At 46.9% G+C, this 23310-nt stretch overlaps 1 protein-coding gene across 1 annotated transcript in view; it reads left to right on the top strand.

The window, feature by feature from the left end:
- Positions 1-23310, top strand: part of JPH2 (junctophilin 2) — a 78348-nt gene that overhangs the window by 17202 nt on the left and 37836 nt on the right. Inside the window, exon 2 of the mRNA XM_003904716.5 lies at positions 14111-14900. Coding sequence (XP_003904765.1) covers positions 14111-14900 — 790 coding nt within the window. The remainder of the gene's footprint in view (positions 1-14110; positions 14901-23310) is intronic.

Here is a 23310-nt window from a genome sequence, read left to right as displayed (position 1 = left end):
TGAGAGCACTCTCTGCTAAATCACCCACACATCATCTCAGCTTCAGAATCTGTTCCCTAGGGATCCTGACCTGAGACAATCCTCAAGGCACTGGGAAGTTACTGCAGGGTTTTCAGAAGGGGAGTAACCTGCTGAGATTTGCATCTTACGAAGAAGATGAGTGGCAGCAGCAAAGGGTCAACTGAAGTGGGGGACAGGGAGGATACTACTGTCATCATCAAGGGAGAAAAGGATGTGGCTCGGACTAAACAGATAGGGTGGAGACCAAGAGAGGTAGAAAAATTAAGGAGTAGCGCAGTGCATCATCATGAGAAAGTCATTTAAATTCTTAGTTTCAGTTTTTCCAATTATAACATCGAAATGATGATGCCTGTATCTGTTACAATACTTTCTTACCTATTTATTTTAACCATATATTAAGCAAAATTAAGGAGATATTCAGAGTCAGATCTATCTGTTTCTAAAGGGCGTGTAATTTCCATTATTCTTTGCTACCTCCAAAGATGTCTTAGCCCTGACTTACTTTCTCTGGGATGCTGGGTCCATAGTCTTTATCAAGGTGGATTAGAGCCAAGCTGGGATGAGTCCCTTATACTCAGGAGCATCTGTGTGGTGTCGGTGGCATGGGCATGCGTGCTGACCGCAGTGAGCATTTCTGGTTCACCTGGTCTGATCTTGGTATGCTTGGAGAAGAGCCTCTAACCCCTGGACTCTCTGATGCTCACTCTATATCTGCCACGCGCCATCTTAAACACTGTCTGAAATTTGTTGATGACACTTCTATGGGCCACCCAAATATCTTGTGCCAACATCTGGTACTATGTGAGAGGACTCGGAGAAGGATCAGGGATGGCTGGTAGACAAAACAGGCAAGATAAAGATAAGAGAGCTGCCATGGGAAGTAAGAAGTGATAAATGTCTTGGGCAATGAGAATTTGGAGGAAGGAAGGTGATTACCTGAAGGAGGTGGTTTGAAACTGGGCTATGAAGGATTTGGGAAGACAAGGCTGGGAAAGTGACTTGGAACCAGGTCATGAAGGGACTGGACTATCAGGTAAGGACTTCCATAGGCAATGGGGACTCCTAGAAAGGAGCTAGTCCTCGTTCCTTTCTCTCCATCTCTGTTCAGTTCTCCAATGTGTTAGTCTGCTTTCTGTTACTTATAACAGAATACCTGAAACTGTGTAGTTTATAAGAAACAAAATGTATTTCCTAGAGTTCTGGAGGCTAGGCAGTCCAAAGTCAAGGGGGCATATCAGGAGAGGCCATTCTTACTGGTGGGGACTCTCTGCAGAGTCCCAAGGTGGCACAGGGTGTCATGTGATGAGGGGGCCAAGTGTGCTAGCTCAGATCTCTCTTCCTCTTCTTATAAAGCCACCAGCCCCACTCCCATAACCAATTAAACCATGAATCCATGAGTGGATTAATCACCTCATAAAGGCCTCACCTCTCAATACTGCCACATTGAGGATTAAGTTGCAATATAAGTTTTTTTGGGGGGACAAACATTCAAGCCATAGCACCCAGAACTGATCTTCCAACCTCAGATAGTTCCCTAGAAATAGGAAGGTGTCGCTGGCCAGATGGGGTGGTGTTCTCAGTGTCCATTCTATATTTGGAGGCAGAATCCTGGTCTGGCCCATATATTTCTTTGATATCTCAAACTGGATTCTGGATCTCCCAGCTCTTCCTTGGTGTCTTAGTCAATTTTGTGTTGCTATACAAGAATACCTGAGGGCTGGGTGTGGTGGCTTATGCCTGTAATCCCAGCACTTTGGGAGGCCAAGACGGGTGGATCACGAGGTCAGGAGTTCGAGACCAGCCTGGCCAATATAGCAAAACCCCGTCTCTACTAAAACTACAAAAAATTAGCTGGGCATGGTGGCAGGAACCTGTAGTCTCAGCTACTTGGGAGGCTGAGGCAGGAGAATTGCTTGAACCCAGGAGGCAGTGGTTGCAGTGAGCCAAGATCACGCTACTGCATGCCAGCCTGGGCAACAAAGCAAGACTCCATCTCAGAAAAAAATAAAAAAGAATACCCAAGGCCAGGTAATTTATAAAGAAAAACGTTTATTTGGCTAACGATTCTGGTGGCTGGAAAGTTCAAGGTGGAGCATCTACCTCTGATGAGGGCCTCAGGCTGCTTCCACTCATGGCAGAAGGTGCAGGGGAGCCGGTGTGTGCAGAGATCACATGGCAAGAGTGGAAGCAAGAGTGAGAGTGAAAAGGTGCCAGGCTCTTTGTAACAACCAGCTCTTGTGGGAATTAATAGAGTAGGAACTCACTCACCCCCAAGGGAGGGCATTAATCTATTCACGAGGGATCTGCCCCCATGACCCAAACACTTCCCATTAGTCCCCACCTCCAACACTGAGGATAACATTTCAACATAAAGTTTGGAGGGGACAAACATCTGAACCATAGCACTTACATTTCCGAAACGGTCATGCTTTCTTTAGAGCTGAGATTTGGGTGAGAATTTTGGAGCCTTTAACCTGTCAGGGAAGTTCTCATATTCTTAGAAGTGAAAACACTAGTCAGGACACTTGGCTGTAACTGCCAACAACTGCCACATTGTGTCATCATAACAAGTCATTAAAATTCTTAGTTTTGGCTTTTCCAACTGTAAAATCAAAATGATGTTACCTGTATCCATTAAGATACTCTTTGGTTTGCAGGTCATGGAAAACTCTAACTCCAAATGACTTAACCTAGAACTTTCTAATGGAAGTATAATATGAACTACAAATGTAATTTAAAATTTTTTAATAGTCATATTTAAAAAGGTGAAATTAATTTTAATAATATGTTTTATTTAACTCATTGTCCACAATAATATCTTTTTTGTGTGTAACCAATATACAATCATTAATGAGACATTTTCCATTCTTTTGGTATGAATTTTTAAAAATTTAGTGTTCAATGACCACAGGTGTCTAGTGGCTACCATATTGGACAGCACAGACTTAAACAGTGAGGATATTTATTATTTCATATAATCAAAAATCCAGAGGTAGAGGAGCCCCAGGATTGGTTAATTTGGAGGCTCAACAGCATCAACAAAGATCCAGCTTCCTGCTAGCTTTTTGCTCTGCCATCCACAGAGTATCAGCTTTGTTTTCAGCTAGCTCTCCTCATGGTCCCAAAGTGGCTGCCACAGCTCTGGGATCACCTCCAGATGCATTGACATCCAGCAGAAGAAGAGGCTGTGTTTCTCTGCATGTATCTTTTTATGAGAACAAAAAACTCTTTTCTGCCTCCCCTCCCAGCTGATTTTCCCTCAGTCTCAGTGCTAGATTTCACCACATACTCATGTATAATCCAGTCATTGGCAAGGAAGATCTGAGTCTGGCTTAGAGCAATCACAATTTACCCCTAGAGTTGGAGATAGGCTTACCCTTCTCTAAATCTCATGAAGGAGAACTAGACACTGGAACAAAACTGAGGTCCTAGCAGCAAAGAAATAGAGAATTGCCGTTGCCCAAAGTGGGTTCTGTGGAACACAAATCCTGGCAGACGCTCTGTGAACAGGATCTTCTGATTAAATAACATCTGCTTGGAGAGCCACAGTCGTCATGAGCACATTAAGGCTTCTGATAAATCCCATGGGAAGGAGACCTTTCATCTTATTTCACTTCGATTTTCTCAGACTTTCTCGACTTCAGAACTGTTCTTTATTCCCCCATGATAAAACACATTAACGCGAGTTTTGAGAAATACAGTTTTGGAGAACCTGCCTTAATGGATTATTAGTTTATAGAGCAGGGAAACTCTTCTACAGGATACATGCTCATACGTTGGCCTCTTTTGGATACAACTGAATGACCCGTACCAAACACGCCAGGAAAATTCCTGTAGACCAGGCAAAGATAGAGTACCCAGTGGCTCAGCCCGCAATCATCATTTCCCTGTAAAAGAATGAAAAGTACAGTTTCCTCCTTGCTCAACTCATCCAAACCTTGGATTCACACCCTATGAAAAAGTCTCACATAAAAGCACATACTGAGGCCTTTGGCATATGGTGATTTGCTTATTTTCTCTCTTCTCTTCTCTTCTCTTCTTTTTTGAGACAGAGTTTTTGCTCTTGTTGCCCAGGCTGGAGTGCAATGGCGCGATCTCAGCTCACCACAACCTCCGCCTCCTGGGTTCAAGCAATTCTCCTGCCTCAGCCTCCCGAGTAGCTGGGATTGCAGGCATGTTCCACCATGCCCGGCTAATTTTGTACTTTTTTTTAGTAGAGATGGGGTTTCTCCATGTTGGCCAGGCTGGTCTCGAACTCCCGACCTCAGGTGATCTGCCCGCCTTGGCCTCTCAAAGTACTGGGATTACAGACATGAGCCACCACGCCTGGCCAATTTGCCTATTTTCTTTGTCATAGTCTTCATGGTCATTCTGTTGTCTTCCTGAAATGGACAGATCTGTTTGCCAAAGCAAATGTATTCAGACTGATGTTAAAACCACAGTAGAAGCCTCTTATCTGATGTCATCAATACCAGTTATAAATTGGTTAATTGAATAAGTCAGTAAAAGCAGAGCAACCCAAAAATAGCCCATATGTCTTGTATTTTTTATTTTAATTTAAATCACATATATGTATAACATATAGTAATTCAATCTTTACTTTTCATTCACTAGTCTCCTGATGACAAAGTTTAATGAATGGAGTGTCTCATTGTCTTTCTTGCATGCCCATAACGTGTAATCTACAAAAACTAGTTTCTTTCAGTTTCTTTAACGAGGAGTGAGAAGTTAAAAACACTGGCAACCTGAGTGTAGAAAATGTCTAGGTTTTTATAATTTCATTCCCAGTCTTAGATAGGTATTTCATTTATACAGAATTTGAGGATAATTTTTTAGGAACTCTCTTTTATGAACATCTAAAAGTATCTGGCTTTTAAGCAACCCTCTCCATTTTTTGGTACATTCATATCCCATTGGTTTACATGAGAAACATCCATAAATCACATCATTTCAGAAATGAACACAACTGGAGTAAACAAGTTTGGGAATAATCTTAAACATCAAACTTCACATCTGGGTGCAGAAGCATGGAGACTTCTGAGAGCATGGTCTACCAGCTGGGAGCATCTGTGTGCTAAGGGCACCAGTTAGCAGGGTTTTTTATTTTTATTATTATTTTTTGTTTTTATTTTATTTTTTTTGAGAAAGAGTGTCACTGTGTCTCCCAGGCTGGAGTGCAGTGGTGCCATCTCGGCTCACTGCAACCTCTGCCTCCTGGGTTCAAGCGATTCTCCTGCCTCAGCCTCCCGAGTAGCTGGGATTACAGGTGTGCGCCACCATCCCTAGCTAATTTTTGTATTGCTAATAGGGGCGGAGTTTCGCTATGTTAGCCAGGCTGGTCTCGAACTCCTGGCCTCAAGTGATCCACCTGCCTCAGCCTCCCAAAGTGCTGGGATTACAGCCGCGGGCCACCGTGCCCAGATAAGGTAGCAGGTTTGACAGAAGCAATGGAGCATGATGGTTGATGGGAGGCCAGTGGGGAGAGTTTACAGCTCCCAACCCAGCCTGCACATTAGAATCATCTGGGTTACTTTAAAAAATATCCAATATCCAGAGCAATTAAGTCATAATCTCTCTCCAGGAAAGGGGATCTTGTACTGTAGATATGGCTGCCAGAAACTATACTGTGGTATGTGTTTAGGAGCATGGAGGTGAATGAACAGATCCCAACATTTTCTGCCTCCTAAGGTCAGAAACTCTGAGGCCTTCTCCATGAGTCAGGGGTGTGCCCCAACCAGCAAAATCTGAGTATTCCAGAGCACAGACATGCTTTCTTACAAACAACTGGACCTGGGCAGAAAATTGGAGCTGGTCTCATTTTCTTCTTGAGCTCGCTCTGTCTTCTGTGGCTCCTTTTCATCTTTCCAGTTAATCCTTTCTGGGCAAAGACTCTGATCTGTCAAAAATCTAGCGTTTATTGAACACTTACTATACACTAGGCACTGAGCTAGCTGCCTCACACATAGTTCATTTAATCTTCAACCCACCCTCCCCACTCCCTGCCACTCAAGACCTGGGGCATCACCTCTCATCTGGACTACTGCCGTGGCTGCATTTATTTCTGTGATTGGTTAATGAAATTTAGTCTATCCCTGGCACAAGACTCTAAGCCCCTTGCTGGCAGGGATCATGTCCACTTAGTTCACGACTGTATCCCAGCACCTAGCTAGAAGAATGCATGTTCTTCATCTAGCTTGTCAAATGCAAAGGGTTGTATGAACAACCAGATGAAGTAGGTATCATAATTTCCATTTTACAGAAGGACAAACTGAGGCTCTGCAGGCTTAAATAGTTTATGCATGTCTTAGAACTATTCAACGTCAGAGTTTAGATTTAAATCCCTGTTATTCTACACTCACCAGGAAAGCAACTGCAAGAAGGCTGTATTTAGGTTTTATTAATTTCAGGAGTTCTGTGCGGGGGACAGGACCTTATTTTTGCCATGGTTATGGCCTTCACCAGGATTTTACATGTACACTAATAACTCCTAGGGCTTGAACTGCTGAATCTGGACCTGAACACCCTTGGCAGCCACTGCTGTCCACTACTGAGCACCTACTGCATACTGAGTCATGAGGGAAAAGAGATGGGTTTCCTGCCCCTCAAAAGACATAAGACTGTCATTCAGGAAAAGAGTCGAAAAATCACTGGATGTTTACCAAGGATTTCCTTGGGCCTGGGAATTGTGCTAGATGGCAGGATCTTAGCAAGAATAAGGTAGACAAAGCTTCCTCCCTCTTGGAAGTCAAAGACAAGCAGGGAAGGCTTACGGTGAACAAATGGCACCTGTGAAAAGTGCTAAGAAAAATGGATGACATGATAACGTGTGGCTGTTTCTGGCAGCACTCAGGGAACGGGACTCAAGAAATCTTCCTGGATGAAGTCACGTTTAAGCCAAAGCTTGAACTGTCAATAGAAGTTGGCCAGGGGAAGAAGGAAGAGAAGAGCACGCAAAAAAATGGGGAAAGCTTGTGCAAAGGCCCCAAGGTGGGAAGGCAAGTGTGAGTGGTGAGCAGTCCAAGATGAGGCAGGGGAGGTGGCAGGGGCAGCCCCTGCCAGGTTTTGTAGGCAGTTGGGGATCTTGATCCTTTCCTTTGGGGCAGTGGGAAGCCCTGCAGGGTTTACAAAGCTCAGTGAGGAGGCAGCCCAAAGGGTATTGGAGCCCCTCCTTCTGCAGACGGCCTCTCTCAGCCAGGTGGCCACGGACAAGGGCCTCCCTCTCTCCCTCTGCAGATGCATTGTTCCTGTCCCCAGGGAGAACTGTCCTGTCTTGGAGAGATTCGGACCAGGGGTGGCCTCAGGAGTCGGTTTTTCCCCTTCCCAGGGCCCTGTCACTCCCAGCCTCCCCTGGGTGTCTGTGCCTCTTGCCATTCGCTTGTAAGTTTCCTAATATAGCCTGACTGTTTCCTTCCCAACTGGTGGCCAAGAGCTGCTCTCCTGTTGCAATCTCAGTTTTTCTTGGGCTTAAAGGGACCACGTCAGCCCAACTCATGCCAAACTGAAGCTAAAGGTAGGTTGGTTGATTTAATTTCATAAAGTTGTCCAACCCAGAGATTAGATTTCTTCTCTCTTTCTCCCAGTTTACCATCTTCTCTGCTCTCTGCCTGTTCACTTTCCCCTTTCATTTTTTTTTCTTATTTCTTCTGAGAAGTAGAGGAGCATAGCCAGACATGGATGTGAGTTTGGCTCTGGCATATTTATTAGCTGTGTCATCTTGGATGAGTCCTTTGTCCTTGATAGGCTTTAGTTTTTTCTCATCTGTAAAACAGGAACCATAAAATACCTCCCCAGAGCTGTTATTTCCACAGAGCTGTTTGCAGATGGACAAAACAGAAAGAAGAGAATAAACAGTTGTGGAATGCCTGCTGTTCATTTACTCATTCATTCATCCAGCACATATTTACTGAGTACCTATTTGGCACAGTTCAAGGCACTGAGGATACCACCGTGAATAAAAAAAGAAAATAATCCTTGCCTTTAAGGAGCTCGCATGCCAGTGAGGGGGATGGTTAATAACACAAGAAGAAGCAAAATGTATGTCGCATTAGATATGCTCTAGGAAAAATAAAGCAAGGTAGGGAGATAGAAGACCTTGGGCAGGGGTTGAATCTTAAATAGGGTAGTCACGGGTGGCTTTGCTGAGAAGATGACATTTGAGTAAAGGCTTGAAGATGGCAAGAGGGTGAACCATGTAGGTATCTGGAGGAAGGGCATTACAGGTAGAGGGAACAGCAATACCAAGGTCCTGAGGTGGCTCCATGGCTCCTGTGTGGCAGCAAAGCAGCCTTTGTGGCAAGAGTGGAGGGAGGGAAAGGGGAGGATGCGGGGAGAGGAGCACAGAGGAGTGATGGGGATGAAGTCAGGTAAGGCCTGTGGGTCACTAAGGACTTCAGCTTTTCTTCTGAGTGAGAAGGGAAAGTGCAGTGTCGTGATCTAACTTAATACATGTGAACAAAATCCCTCTGATTGCTGTGTTAGGGATGGATAGAGAGGCACGGGTGGAATCAGCAGACCAGTGTGGCAGTGACTATGAAAATCCAGGTGAGAGAGAACGGTGGCACAGACCACCATCTAGTCGAAGTGGAGGTGGTGAGAAGCGGCTGGATTCTGGATTCATTTGGAAAGTACAGCTGACAACTTTCCTGACAGATATTTGCAGAATGCTATGCTGGGTTTGTTTGTGTGTTTGTTTTTCTGAAAAACTTCTTTACAATTTATTTATTTACATTACAAACTCAACTTTATCAAGGCGTAATTTCCATAGGATAAAATGCATTTGAAATGTACGGGTGTGACAGATGTACACACTAGTGTAAACCATCAGCACAATCAAAATGCAGAACATTTGGCCAGGCGCAGTAGCTCACTCCTGCAATCCCAACACTTTGGGAGCCCGAGGTGGGTGGATCACCTGAGGTCAGGAGTTCGAGACCAGCCTAGCCAACATGGTGAAACCCCATCTCTACTAAAAATACAAAAATTAGCTGGGGGTGGTGGCGCATGCCTGTAATCCCAGCTACTCAGGAGGCTGAGGCAGGAGAATCACTTGAACCCAGGAGGCGGAGGTTGCAGTGAGCCGAGATCATACCCATTGCACTCCAGCCTGGGTGACAAGAGCAAAACTCCATCCCCCAACCTCCCTCCCCCACCAAAAAAGAAAAAAAGAGGCAGAATATTTCCATCAACTCAGAAAGTTTCCCTGTGCCCTTCTGCATTCGATTCCTTCCACACTCAGTCCCTGGCAACCACAGATCCACTTTCTGGCACTATAGGTTTGTTTTTTTTTTATGAGACTTTCATGTAACTGGAATCACACAGCTTTCATCTCTAGCTTTGTTCATTTAGCATGTTTTGGAGACCCATTCATGTGCTGTATGTAACAGTAGCCTGCTCTCTCTTCCTGCTGCCTAGCACTTCACTGTGTTAGTTTATCCTTGTACCAGCTGATTGATACTTGAGTTGTTTCCAGTTTTTGTTGTCTCATTTTTAATCCTCAAAAGACCCCTGGAAAGTGGATATTACTTTTCCATTTTCCAGATAAAAAAACTGAGAATCAAGGCCGGGCGCGGTGGCTCATGCCTGTAATCCCAGCACTTTGGGAGGCCGAGGCGGGCGTATCACGAGGTCAGGAGATCGAGACCATCCTGGCTAACACAGTGAAACCCCGTCTCTAATAAAAATACAAAAAATTAGCTGGGCGTGGTGGCGGGCGCCCGTAGTCCCAGCTACTCTGGAGGCTGAGGCAGGAGAATGGCGTGAACCTGGGAGGCTGAGCTTGCAGTGAACCGAGATGGCGCCACTGTACTCAAGCCTGGGCGACAGAGCGAGACTCCGTCTCAAAAAATAAAAATAAAAACAAAAACAAAACAAAACAAAACTGAGAATCAAAAGAAGGAACTTGCCCAAGGTTCCCCAGCTTAGATGATATTCAAAGCCAGGTTGATTCCACATTCCATTCTGTCCTCAGCCTCCATCCAATGGGATCATATGTGAATGAGCTTGGGAAATGCGACCTATTGGTTTCCCATTTATCCAACTTCCCATTTTTCATCTGCTATACCACATTCTTATATTTCTGTTCATTGCACCTGCCACACAATCCCATTTCCCACTTCCTTAGCTTAAGTTGGACCTTAGTTCAAATCCCAGTTCTGCTCCTTTCTCACTGTGTGACGTTGGGCAAGTCACATAACTTCTCTGAACATCAATCTACCTATGAAATAGAGGTCATATTTGCCTCTTCCTCTATGAGATCATGCACAATGCTTTCTTCTCCATTTCTGTCTCTCTCCATTGCTCTTTAGCCCTTTTAGTGCTGATATTCCATGATCCTTGGTTTTCTGAGGCTGGTCATTGAAGGGAACAGAGCCCAGGTGTCTCTCCCTCCTGGCTGTTCTTTCTTGCTGTCCAGAGGGGCTGGAAGGACTAGGGACCTTCTCCAACAGAATAAACTGGAATTGATGGTGGTGAAGCCCAAGGATCAGTTGTTCTCTTTTTAAAGTTTCATTGGTGCTTCTAATGCACACCAGGATTAAGAGCCATGGGCTCGCAGCATACACTGTGGCATCAGACCAACTTAGGCTTGGATCCCATTTCCTTGGTCAAATTGCTTAACCTCTCATATCACCAGCATCCTCCTGGAAATGAGCATTATCATGGAACCCACCTCACAGGACTGTCGAGAGGTTTAGTGAGCATTGTACATGATCCTTAATGGGGGTTCTGGATCCTTAATGGGGGCTCTTCATGCAGAAGGGGTAGGGTGGGGTAGAAGTGGGATCTTGAGCTCAGTGTGTGTGCTGGGAGGGACCAGGCAGTGTGGAAGCATCTAGATGTGCCCTCCTTCGCCTCCAGAGTCACAGTGCAACAATTCCTAGAAGCTCAGCATCTCAGAGTTAGGTCCAGCCTTGGAGAGCTCTTCACCCAACACATCATTGACAGGCAGACAATGGAGGCGTTAAGAAAAGGAATTGCCAAGGTCACCCAATGAGATGGAATTTTTGAACAGGTTTAGTCAGTCAGCCATTTTGCAGATATTAACGGAGCACCTGTGTGTACCAGGCACTGTTCCAGGTTCTGGAATCCATCCAAGAACAAAATAGAAAAGATCCCTGCCCTCATGGAGCTTCCATTTTAGCAGAGGGAGAAAAGCAATTAATGTAATAAGTAAGTCATATGGTATGTTAGAAGGTGATATGTGCTACAGGAAAAATAAGGAAAAGTAGATAAGTGAGCAGGGTGGTGGGGGTGCAGGCAGATTGCAATTTTGGAAGAAATGTTGTGGGTTCATAATAGATGTATATATGAAATATTTATGGGATATATGAGATGTTTTGATAAAGGCACACAATGTGAAATAAGCAGATTGCAATTTTAAACAGGGTGGTATTTTCGTCAGGGTTCTCTAGACAGACAGATCTAATAGGAGATACATATGTATATGAAAGTTTATTTTATTTATTTATTTATTTTTCAAGATGGAGTCTCGCTCTGTTGCCCAGGCTGGAGTGCAGTGGTGCCATCTCGGCTCACTGCAAGCTCTATCTCCCGAGTTCACACCATTCTCCTGCCTCAGCCTCCAGAGTAGCTGGGACTACAGGCGCCCGCCACCACGCCTGTCTAATTTTTTGTATTTTTAGTAGAGACGGGGTTTCACCATGTTAGCCAGGATGGTCTCGATCTCCTGACCTCGTGATCCACCCATCTCGGCCTCCCAAAGTGCTGAGATTACAGGCGTGAGCCACCGCACCCAGTCAGAAAGTTTATTAAGGATTATTAACTCACACAATCACAAGGTCCCACAATGGGCTATCCACAAGCTGAAGAGCAAGGAAGCCAGTCCAAGCCCCAAAGCAGAAGAACTTGGAGTCCAATGTTCAAGGGCAGGAAGCATCCAGCATGGGAGGAAGATGTAGGCTGGGAGGCTAAGCCAGTCTAGCCTTTTCACATTTTTCTGCCTGCTTTATATTTGCTGGCAGCTGGTTAGATGGTGCCCACCCAGATTAAGGGTGGGTCCACCTTCCCCAGCCCACTGCCTCAAATGTTAATCTCCTTTGGCAACACCCTCACAGATACACCCAGGATCAATACTTTGCATCCTTCAATCCAATCAAGTTGACACTCAGTATTAGCCATCACTGGGGGTCAAAGTAGGTCTCATTGAGCAAAGACTTGAAGGATATCTGGAGGAAAAGAGTTTCAGGAAGAGGGAAGAGCAGTGCAACAGCAGGTCTGCTGGGGTGAGTTTAGGAGTGCCTTCCTTGGTTGTCTACTCAGCCATCTTGCTCCTGGACATTTATTAGGAGGAAGACCTATTGGTTTTTGTTAACCAGGGAGAACGTATCAGCTTGTGTTTAAAACAAAGAAGCTTCAGAATTTCTGCCTTCGGTGCAGTGAACGTTATGTATCAGGTACTGTTCTACATGCTAGAGGTACAAAGATGAAGGCAGAGAACTGCCTTTCAGCAGCACTTCTGTGGGAGAGGAAGACCATAACTGTGGCCTAGGTGTGTGGGGGGTGAGTGAGGGGAGATGTGAGCTGGAGGTGGCTGTGTACTATCTAAGGGAACACAAATTTCCAAGGTGACATCTGGAGCTACCGAGGGGAGGGGAAGGGATTGGGGATATATGGGGTCAGCGGGACATAAATGGCAGTTTAAAAACACTAGATGATGCAATCATCTAGAGAGAATAGGAGAAGGTTTTGGATGAGCCCTGGGAGAACCACATGTCAGGATGGGGGTGAAGGATGAAGTTATTTTGGCAGCTGTGTATCAGCCTGTCATACAACTCGGGTGACTCACACGTGAGCACAATTTTGTAGAATCGCAGTATCACACATATATCTTTGCTTTCAGAGTTTTTTGGAGACATTAACTCGTTTAAACTTCAAAAAAACCCTAGGAGGTAAGAGGCAGTTATTACCTCTGGCAGATAAGGAAGCTAAGGTACAGGGAGGTTAAGTCAGTTGCCCAAGGTCACATAGCTAGTAAGGGCAGGGGCAGGATATGGACCCAGGGAGCCTGGCTCTGTAGTCTGTGCTCTGAACCGCTACCCTCTGCTGCCTCTCCACGCACGTAAGACTCGCATGGCTACTTACATAAAGCATCTCAATTCCAGGAGCTCACGGACTTGTGTACATGCAGGGCCTAAGTTGCCGACACCTTGTATACACCACTAGCCTTCCTCCAGATGGTCTCATATGGTCTCAGTGTCTCAGTTTCACTGATGCCCATCACCTCACACACTCAACCTGGAGTGCTACGTATTACTTTGTTCTTTGGCATTCTGATAGCCTTGCACACTCAGAACCTCATACACATCCATAATGTCACCTCCATGAGATCTCAGGCACTCACCCCACTGTGCACACACTGCCCTGCAACACATGATGTGTGTGTGTGTGTGTGTGTGTGTGAGAGACAAGGTCTCAGTCTGTAGCCCAGGTTGGAGTGCAGTGGCACAATCATGGCTCACTGCAGCCTCAACCTCCAGGGCTCAGGTGATCCTCCCACCTCAGCCTCTCTAGTAACTGGGACCACAGATGCATGCCACCACACCTGGCTAATGTTTTTGTAGAGAGAGGTTTCACCATGTTGCCCAGGTTGGTCTTGAACTCCTGAGCTCAAGCAATCCACCCGCCTCTGTCTCCCAAAGTGCTGAGATTACAGGCATGAGCCACCTTCCCCCGCCTCATGATCTTATATAATCACAAGACACCGATATGCATACCCACAAGTGTCTTGTACACACGATCTTGCACAAATACACACACAAACCCATGCTCTCCAACATTCACACTACTATGTCAACTCACTGGCTTATCCGTTCACGACTTGTGACCCTGCCGTGTTCCCACCAACATAAATATTCCCACCATCGTGCAAGCTTCTCCTGGCTCACCCACTCGTGTTATTGCACACTCTAGCAGACTCAAACACTCATAGCACTGTGCACTCTGACCCTCAGACGGCCATGCGCCTCTTGGTCCCACCCCGCCTTGCCCACTCCTGCCCTTGCCCTCCCAGGCCACCGTGCACATGCGGGGATCCGTCGTTCTGCCTACTGACGCGCCCTCTCCTCGCCCGCAGGGACGTACCAAGGCCAGTTCACCAATGGCATGCGCCACGGCTACGGAGTGCGCCAGAGCGTGCCCTACGGGATGGCCGTGGTGGTGCGCTCGCCGCTGCGCACGTCGCTGTCGTCCCTGCGCAGCGAGCACAGCAACGGCACGGTGGCCCCGGACTCGCCAGCCTCGCCGGCCTCCGACGGCCCCGCGCTGCCCTCGCCCGCCATCCCGCGCGGCGGCTTCGCGCTCAGCCTCCTGGCCAATCCCGAGGCGGCTGCGCGGGCGCCCAAGGGCGGCGGCCTCTTCCAGCGGGGCGCGCTGCTGGGCAAGCTGCGGCGCGCAGAGTCGCGCACGTCCCTGGGCAGCCAGCGCAGCCGTGTCAGCTTCCTTAAGAGCGACCTCAGCTCGGGCGCCAGCGACGCCGCGTCTACCACCAGCCTGGGAGAGGCCGCTGAGGGCGCCGACGAGGCCACACCCTTCGAGGCCGACATCGACGCCACCACCACCGAAACCTACATGGGCGAGTGGAAGAACGACAAGCGCTCGGGCTTTGGCGTGAGCGAACGCTCCAGCGGCCTCCGCTACGAGGGCGAGTGGCTAGACAACCTGCGCCACGGCTATGGCTGCACCACGCTGCCCGACGGCCACCGCGAGGAGGGCAAGTACCGCCACAACGTGCTGGTCAAGGGCACCAAGCGCCGCATGCTGCAGCTCAAGAGCAACAAGGTCCGCCAGAAAGTGGAGCACAGTGTGGAGGGCGCCCAGCGCGCCGCTGCCATCGCGCGCCAGAAGGCCGAGATTGCCGCCTCCAGGTAGGACAGCGGTGGGGGTGGGGAGGGGTCGCCTCCCGTCGGGGAAGGGGGTCTTGGGGCAGGGCAACCTAGGAGGCCCTGTCTCCAAGCCTGATTCTGCTTCTTTTACCCCCATCACCTTCAGGGAGTTAATTGGAGGCGCTTCGGGAGCTGATGGCTCCTGTTCACTCACCCATCCATCCATCCATCCATCCATCACTCAGCTACACCCAGCCCCTCCGCTGACTTAACCCTACCACTCACCCAACCTTTCTAATATCCACCCGAACAACCATCTCTCCAGTTATCCACTCCATTCCCCTACCCATTCTACTTCCTGTTTACCCAGCCAGTCATCCAGTCATCCATCTATCCATACAACCTCGCAGTCAACCACCTAGACATCCACCCAATTCCTTCATTGACTAACTTCTCTAACACTCACTGAACAACCCCTCCACCCACACAACCACCTCCAGTCCCCCCTCACACCTGAACATCCACCGGGACAACAGCCTAACGTCTACCTAAACAACCACCCATTCACTCAAAAATTTACTCATCTATTCCATCCAACCTACTCAATTTTTCATCCTTTTACCTACTCAACCAGCTAATCACCATCCATCCATTAACTCAGCCACCCATCCAACTACCCAGATGCCCATTCAAACATATAGATACCCTTTCAATCCACACACCTGTCTCCTCACCCACCAATCACCTGCATTCACTCAGCTGCTTCCAGCTCCCTGGCCACCCATCTTAACATCCAGCCACTCATCCATTCACTCAAGTACTTGCATTTATCCACCCAGCGACACTTTTGTCCATTAGAACAACCTCCACTCCTGCCCATCCACCCGGTCATCCAACCATCCAGCCAGCCACCTCTATCACTCAACCAAACTTCTATTCATTCACCTCCCCCCACCTATCCATCTGCCCATGCATCCATCCACCCTCCCATCTACTAAACACGCACCCTATCATCTACATTCAAACCCCTTTAAGTCTTCTCATTGTACTTCAGATAAAGTTCTAATGTTGTCTCCAAACATTTATGGCACCTACTAGGTACAAGACAATTTTAAGTGGTTCACAAATACTGACTCACTCAGTCCCTTTAACAACCTTATGATAGGTACTATGTTTACTTCTGTTTTGCAGATGAGCTAAGTGAAGCTCAGAGAGATAAGGTGACTTGTCCAAAATCACCCAGTTAGCGAGTGGCCTTTTATAATCAGGTTCCCACCCTCCTACCCAGCCTTATTTCTTATCATTCTTTCCCTGAGCCTGGATATTTGTCCCCTCTATGCTAGTTCTTCCTTCTTTAGTTCCTCTTGTCACAGAGATTTTGTTCATACTGGTTCCTTTGCCACCCACTTAACCTCTACTCCTCCTTCAGAGCTCAGGTCAAGCCCGACTCCCTTAGAGAGCTGATGAGGTCCATCGCCAGCCGCCGTTCTGTCCTTAGAGTGCATCACAGATGCAGCTTTACATGACTTACATGATTTGTTTTTAACCCACCGCTTAAATAGGATTCTGTATGTGCCAGTCACTCTTCTGAGGTCTTTACCTATATTAACTCATTTAATCTTACAAGGTCCTGGAGAGGTAGATACTATTCTTATTCTCATTTTACAAATCTGGAGCGAGCTGCAGGGACAGCAGCAGTGTGGTCTGGCAGGAGGGTGGTAAAAGGCACTCACCTGTCCTGGGACTGTAGCAGTTCTCCTGGGGATGTAAATGGCCTGGGCCAGAGACTGGGCACATGGTCTTCAGAGTTAAGCAGGCCTATGGCCAAATCCTGGCCCTGCCATTTTTTAGCTCATTGACCTGGGCAGATCAGTGGCCTGTCTGAGTGTCAGTTTCTCCATCTGTGGCACCACCATTTCTTAGTTGTATGTCCTTGGCCAGATCCATTTTCTTCTCTAATCTCAATGATCTCATCTATAAAGACAAGTTGGTCTAAGGGTTAGGAAAGACAGTACAGGTCAGGTGGCTCACAATCCTCTTGTGGGGTGAGTTCCCCGGGAAGCAGACTTTGAGATGAAGATTAACATGCAGGAAATGTATAGGGAGCACTCTCAGGATCAACACTGTGGGGAGGGAAAGAAGGCCGGACTGGGCGGTGGGAGACACTGGGTTGCAATGCAGTCTCAGGAAAGCCTCAGCCAACCGTAAGGGATGCTCTGCAGTGGAGATGACCTTCACAGTCATCCCAAGTTGGGATGAGGGAGCTGGATCTTTTATACTCTCCGCATTTGTATGCAGGCTACCCTCCAGAAGGAGGCTTGACTGGGGCTGGACAGCTCTCTTCAGCCAAGGGCAATCCCTGGAGAGGGCTGACAGCTGGCAACTCTCTGAGTAGCTGGGAGTGGGAAAAATAAGTCCGTCAGCTCTGAAGGGGAGTCTGGGCAGCCCATCACAGTCACCACCACAGTGCTGGACACCAGACATGGCTTCATAAATATGACTCGTCATTGTCATCATACAATGAATTCATTTTACAGATGTGGAAACTGAGGCCCAGGGAACGAATGTAACATGCCCAAGACTACCTGGCAAGCAAGTAGGAGAACCCAGATGTCAGCCTCTAGCTTTCTGATTCAAAAACTTTAACTAGCACGTCTTGCTAATGCTAAACTTTGTAACCTTCACACTGCTATAAAGGTGTGAGCAGTTGGCATCACTAAAAGGGACAGAAGGTATGGGTGATTTTCTGAAAACTTCTTGGTTAGAGGACTATAGTTTGAATGTTTATCCCCTCCAAAACTCATGTTGAAATTTAATTGTCATTGTAACATTAAGATGTGGGACTTTTGAGAGGTGATTAGTTCTGAGACTAATCTTTGAGAGGTAATTCATCCTCATGAGTGGAATTAAATCCCTTATAAAAGGGTGAGTTTGACCCCTTTTTGTCTCTTGGCACTCCCACCTTCTGCTGTGTGAGGATCCAGCCTTCCTCCCCTCTGGAGTATGTAGTGTGCAAGGTGCCATCTTGGAGGAAGATAAGGGCCTCACCAGACACTGAACCCATTGGTGCCTTGACCTTAGAATTCCCCTACAAATGACCCAGTCCCAGGTATCCTGTTAAAGTGGCACGAATGGTCTAAGACGGGCAGGACCAGGCTTATGACCAGGTGTTCATATAATTTATTGTCTAAACCTGAACACTTCTATGAGTAAAGGAGCGCTTTTTAAAAATAAAACTTTCAGGTGGGAATAATTTTAGATTTACAGAAAAGTTCCAAAAAGAATACAAAGAGTTCCCATACACTCTACCCATTTTCCCCTATTGTTAACTTCTTATGTTATCATAATACATTTGTCAAAACCAACATGGCACGTTACTCTTCACTGAACTCCAGACTTTGTTTGCGTTTCACTAGTTTTTCCATGAATGTCTTCTTTCTGCTTCAGGATTTCATGAAGGATCATACACTGCATTTAGTTGTCAGGTCTCCTTGGTTCCCTTTGGTCTGTGATAGTTTCTCATTCTTTGCTTTTTTTGTGTGTCCTTGACTGTTGTTGTTGTTGTTGTTTTCTCTTTTTTTTTGAGGCAGGATCTCGCTGTGTTGCCCAGGCTGTAGTGCAGTGGCGTCATCTTGGCTCACTGAAACCTCTGTCTCCTGAGGTTCAAGTGATTCTTGTGCCTCAGTCACCAAAGTAGCTGGGACCACAGGTGTGCACCACCACACCTGGTTAATTTTTGTATTTTTAATAGAGACGGGGTCTTGCCATGTTGGCCAGGCTGTTCTCGAACTCCTGGCCTCCAGTGATCCTCCTGCTTTGGCCTTCCAAAGTGCTCGTATTACAGGTGTGAGCCAGCACGCCCAGCGCAACAGTTTTGAGGAGTACTGGTGAGATAGTTTGTAGAGTGTCCCTCAATTTGGGTTTGTCTGATATGTTTCTCATAAACTGAAGATGTTAACTTTGATCACTTGGCTAAGGTGGGTCGGCCAGATTTCTCTGATGTACAGTTACTATTTCCTCTTTTCCTGCTCCATCCTTTGGAATTCAGACACTCAGTGTAGCCCACACTCAAGAGGGAGAAGGGTCTGGATTTCAGCTAAACCTTTTGGAGGGGGAAATATCTACCTATGTTATTTAAAATTCTTCTGTATGGAAGATTTGCTCCTTCTTCCAAAGGGAACATTTTAAATAATTACACTAAATGTATCTGGTTATGACAAGTGTAAGCCCAGACTGTCCTGGGCCACCCTGGGCCACTTAGGCAGAGCACAGCAGGAAGGAGCTTAGGTTCTTGATTCAGAAGGCCATGAATTGGAACTCCAGCTCTTCTGAAGAGCTGTGTGACCTTGCCCAAGCTGCTTTACCACTCTGACCCTGGGATCCTCTTTCCTCAGGGTGGTTAGAAGGAGTAGGTGAGCTAATGCCTGTAAAATGCTTGGCACAGGGCAGCCAGCAGTAAAGACAATCATTGCTACGATCTAACAACATTTGATTTCAAAGGTGAGGAAGTGGAGGTTTGGGGAGAAGGAGGGATGCCCCCTTATTTTCCTTGCCCTCCTGGTCCTTCCTGCCAATGCCTGTGCCCCTGCTTGTGGAGGTTTCCAGCTCCCGCTGAGAAGGCTGCCAGGCCCACAGCCGGGAAGTGAGCTGGGGACTGAGAAGTTGGGATCCAGCCTCTTGCATGCAGTGCTGCTGTGGGATTGGATTCCTTGTGTGTCTGAGGCAGGAGTCCTGCGTGCCCATGGAGATGTTGCCATGGGTGGTGGGGGTGGCTGCCTGGATGGGTTTCAAGCTCAGACCGAATTTCCAATTAAGGGAATTTTGGGGTCAGGCGGAAAAGCAGGATTGTGGCCATCTTCCTCAGGGACTCTCCCCATCCCTGGGGCTTAGTGAGTAATCTGGCTATGGAGAGACAGAAAGCGTCCCCAGCAGCCACAGCCTCTTCACACCCAGGCAGGCCCTGGCTTTCTCTCCATTGTGGCTTCCAGCTCCTCCCTCCGGGCTGATGTGGAACTCGTCAGCCCAGAGGCTACAATCAGACCATTTTTCCTAAGAGAAGGGAGAAAGATGAGACAGCTGTTCCCTATAAAATGAGCTATGGATTGAGAAAGATTCTTGACCTGGGCTGTCCAGTATGGTAGCCACTCGCCACACATGGCTACTGGGCACTTGGAATGTGGCTGGTCCAAGTGGAGATGCGCTGTAAATGTGAAACATCCTGGATTTCAAATACTTAGTGTGAAAAGAATGTAAAGTAACCTATTAATGATTTTTAAAATATTGATTACATATTGAAATGGTTACATTGTAGATACATCGGGTTTGACAAAATACATTATTAAAATTAATTGCACTGTTTCTTTTTACTTTTTTGAATGTGGCCACTAGAACATTTAAAATTATATATGTGATGCATGTTATATTTTTATTGAACAGTGTTGCTGTAGACCCATTCAGGGCCCTCAGAGTAGTCCCAAGCCTGTCACTGAGCAGTTGGGGAGACTGAGGTGCAGAAAGGGATCTAGATATACTCATAGCCACAAAGCGATCGAGAGGGAACTAGATTTATGTCTTCTGATTTTGTAGCTAAGAACTCTTTTGTGATACCTTTTAAGGTCATAGATACTGGATTGCGGAGGGAAGCTGGTATGTTTGGGGAGGCGCGTAAAGTTTTCAGGTTGTCATGCCAACACCCTGATAAATGCCTGTTTTCTGGAAGGAGCACAGGGAGTGTGAAGAGTAAGGCTTAGACTCAGCCCCTTAGACCTCAAATTTCTAATTTCTAAAATTTCTAATTTCTAAAAGACCCACCTCGAAGAGTTTTCACAAGGTTAAAGCAGAGCCTCTAAACGAAGGTTATATACACACGTCACAGGGCTGACAAGTAGGAAGCAGTCTGTAAGCATCAGCTGCCATTGCTGTTGCCTGGTCTTGCTGTTGTACCCCCGTGGCAGAGGCAGGGCATGGCCCGGAGTTCTCAGCTGTCCTAGGGTGTGAGGTTTGGAGCATCTCAGGTTTTGTACCAGGGTGGCATCTGTCTGTCTTCTATCCCCTCAGCCCCTGATCTCCATCTTCTCCCCATGCTGGCTCTGGAAACTCCGAAGCTGATCATAGCTGAGAGTTGGTTTTTTGAGTTGCTGGGAGCTGAATTTCTCTGGTGAGCAGGAACCCATGTGGTCCATGGGCAGTGGCATTGGATGGACCTAGGTTTGAATCTGGCTTCAGCCTCTTATAAATTGTGTGACCTTAGGCAAGGTACCTCATCCCTCTGGGCTCACTTTCCTCTTTAATCAAATGGGAATTATATTACCTCCTCCCTGAAAGTAGTGCTGCAGAGAGTAAAAGAAATAGCTCATGTAAAGGGCCGGTGCTTGGAAAGCATGCAAGGAAGTGTAAGCTGTTATTATCAATCCCGTATCATCTGCACTGACCGAAGAATGAAATTGCCCCAAGGGAAGGCCTTGTCTTCTCTCTCGGTCCCTACAATGGTGCTTCCCAAATGTTCATCTTCTGCCCAGTCCCAGTTTTTGTTACATTCACACACCATCTCTACTTACTGTCTTAATCTTCATCTTCGAATCAACTTATTTAAAAAATACGTAAGTTCATATATTGAAAAGGAAGACTTTCTAATCACTGTTGAAAATGCGAAATCAATATCACAGGAAGTTCTGAAAACAGAACAATGCTATTCAAGTTCCACGTCAAGCTATTGATGTCCAAAGGCACTTAGCCTAAAGTTTGTTTTCTTTTTGTTTAAAAGAGAAATTGGCAAGAGATTAACCGGTATGAAAGAGCCATAGGCACCTACAGAGGCCTTTTCTTTAACTAATGAGCAGAATGGATCTGGTGTCACTTCAGGCTGTGACTCTGCACCGCCAACACTCATTTCCACGCCATGGGGGACACAGGTCACTGGAGGGAAGAGGGCCTGACACTGGACTAGGCCTCAGGGAGGGTCTTGGTAATTGCCCATCTTTGAGTCTGCTTATTTAATTTTTATTTAATGTGCATTCATCTAGTCCTTATTTCTGGGAGCCGGGCATGATTTTAAGTACCTTACATGTGTTAACTTTTTATTCCCCCTTTTTTTGTGGAGAACAAGGTCTTGCTATATTGCCCAGGCAGGTCTCAAACTCTTGGGCTCAAGCTATCTTCCCGCCTTAGCCTCCCTAAGAGCTGGGATTACAGATGTGGGCTACCGTGCCCAGTGGGGATATATTAATTTATTTAATCCTTAAAACAACGCTGTGAGGAAGGTACTGTTATTCTCATTTTACAGATGAAAAAACTGAGGTACAGACAGGTTGTTTCTCAAACAGGTTGCACAGCTGAGTCATGGCAGAGCTGGGAGTTGAAGCCAGGTGACCTGGTTCTAGAATGCTCTTAACCACGATCTGACCTTCAGTTGGTTTTCCTTCACAAACTTTAATAAGCACTTACCCTGTGCCAGCTTGTGCCAGGGCGCTGGGCACCCAGTGGTGAATCAGTGTGGGCAGCGTCCTCTGGGGACTCCCATGTTGAGGGCGAAGCCACGCAGGGATTGGACAGTCGGTGGTGGAGGAGAGGGAGGAAGGAACTGAAATTGATGGGGTCCAACGGAAAGAGCAACTAGCAGTCCCAAGGAGGTCTGGAAAAGCCCCCTGCAGGGGCCACCTCTGGTTGGGAGTCTGCCAGGTGGAAAAGAGAGAGAAAGGTCGTTCCAGGTAGAGGAACTAGCATGTGCAAAGACATGAAGGTAGGAATGTGCATGGTGTATTTTGGGAACAATGAGTCATCCAGAATGCTGGAGTGGGTGGGGAAAGATTAGAGATGAGGCTGAGAAGGCAGCCTAGGGCCAGGTTAGGACGAGCTTTGAATGCCTGGTGGAGTGAGGGTCTGACGTTACAAGCTAAAAGGTTCCAGGGGCTAGGCAGGCCGCAGGCTTGTGTCTTACTGACTAAAGGGTGGTGGGACCATGGGAGCCAGGTCTCCTCGGTCTCTGCAAGCCTCCTTGGGTAGAGCTGCCTCTTCCTAGCTAATGGCTGCCCTGGAGAAACATGAATTCAATCTTAGCACAACTCTTGATTTTTCTTTCTCTTTGTTTTTTTTTTTTTTTTTTTTTTTTTTTAGACAGAGTCTTGCTGTGTCACCCAGGCTGGAATGCAATGGCGTGATCTTGGCTCACTGCAACCTCTGCCTCCCAGGTTCAAGCGATTCTCCTGCCTCAGCTTCCCGAGTAGCTGGCATTACAGGCATGTGCCACCACGCCCCACTAATTTTTGTATTTTTAGTAGAGGAGGGGTTTCTCCATTTTGGCCAGGCTGGTCTCGAACCCCTGACCTCAGGTGATCCACATTCCTCAACCTCCCACAGTGCTGGGATTACAGGCATGAGCCACTGTGCCCAGCCAACTCTTGATTTTCCAAGACAAACTAGATGTTTGCATTTTGTTATAAAAATTTCCATTTTT

Source organism: Papio anubis, chromosome 16, assembly GCF_008728515.1.
Source record: "Papio anubis isolate 15944 chromosome 16, Panubis1.0, whole genome shotgun sequence".
Lineage (NCBI taxonomy): Eukaryota > Metazoa > Chordata > Mammalia > Primates > Cercopithecidae > Papio > Papio anubis.
This window is presented reverse-complemented; position numbering and strand designations above follow the sequence as displayed.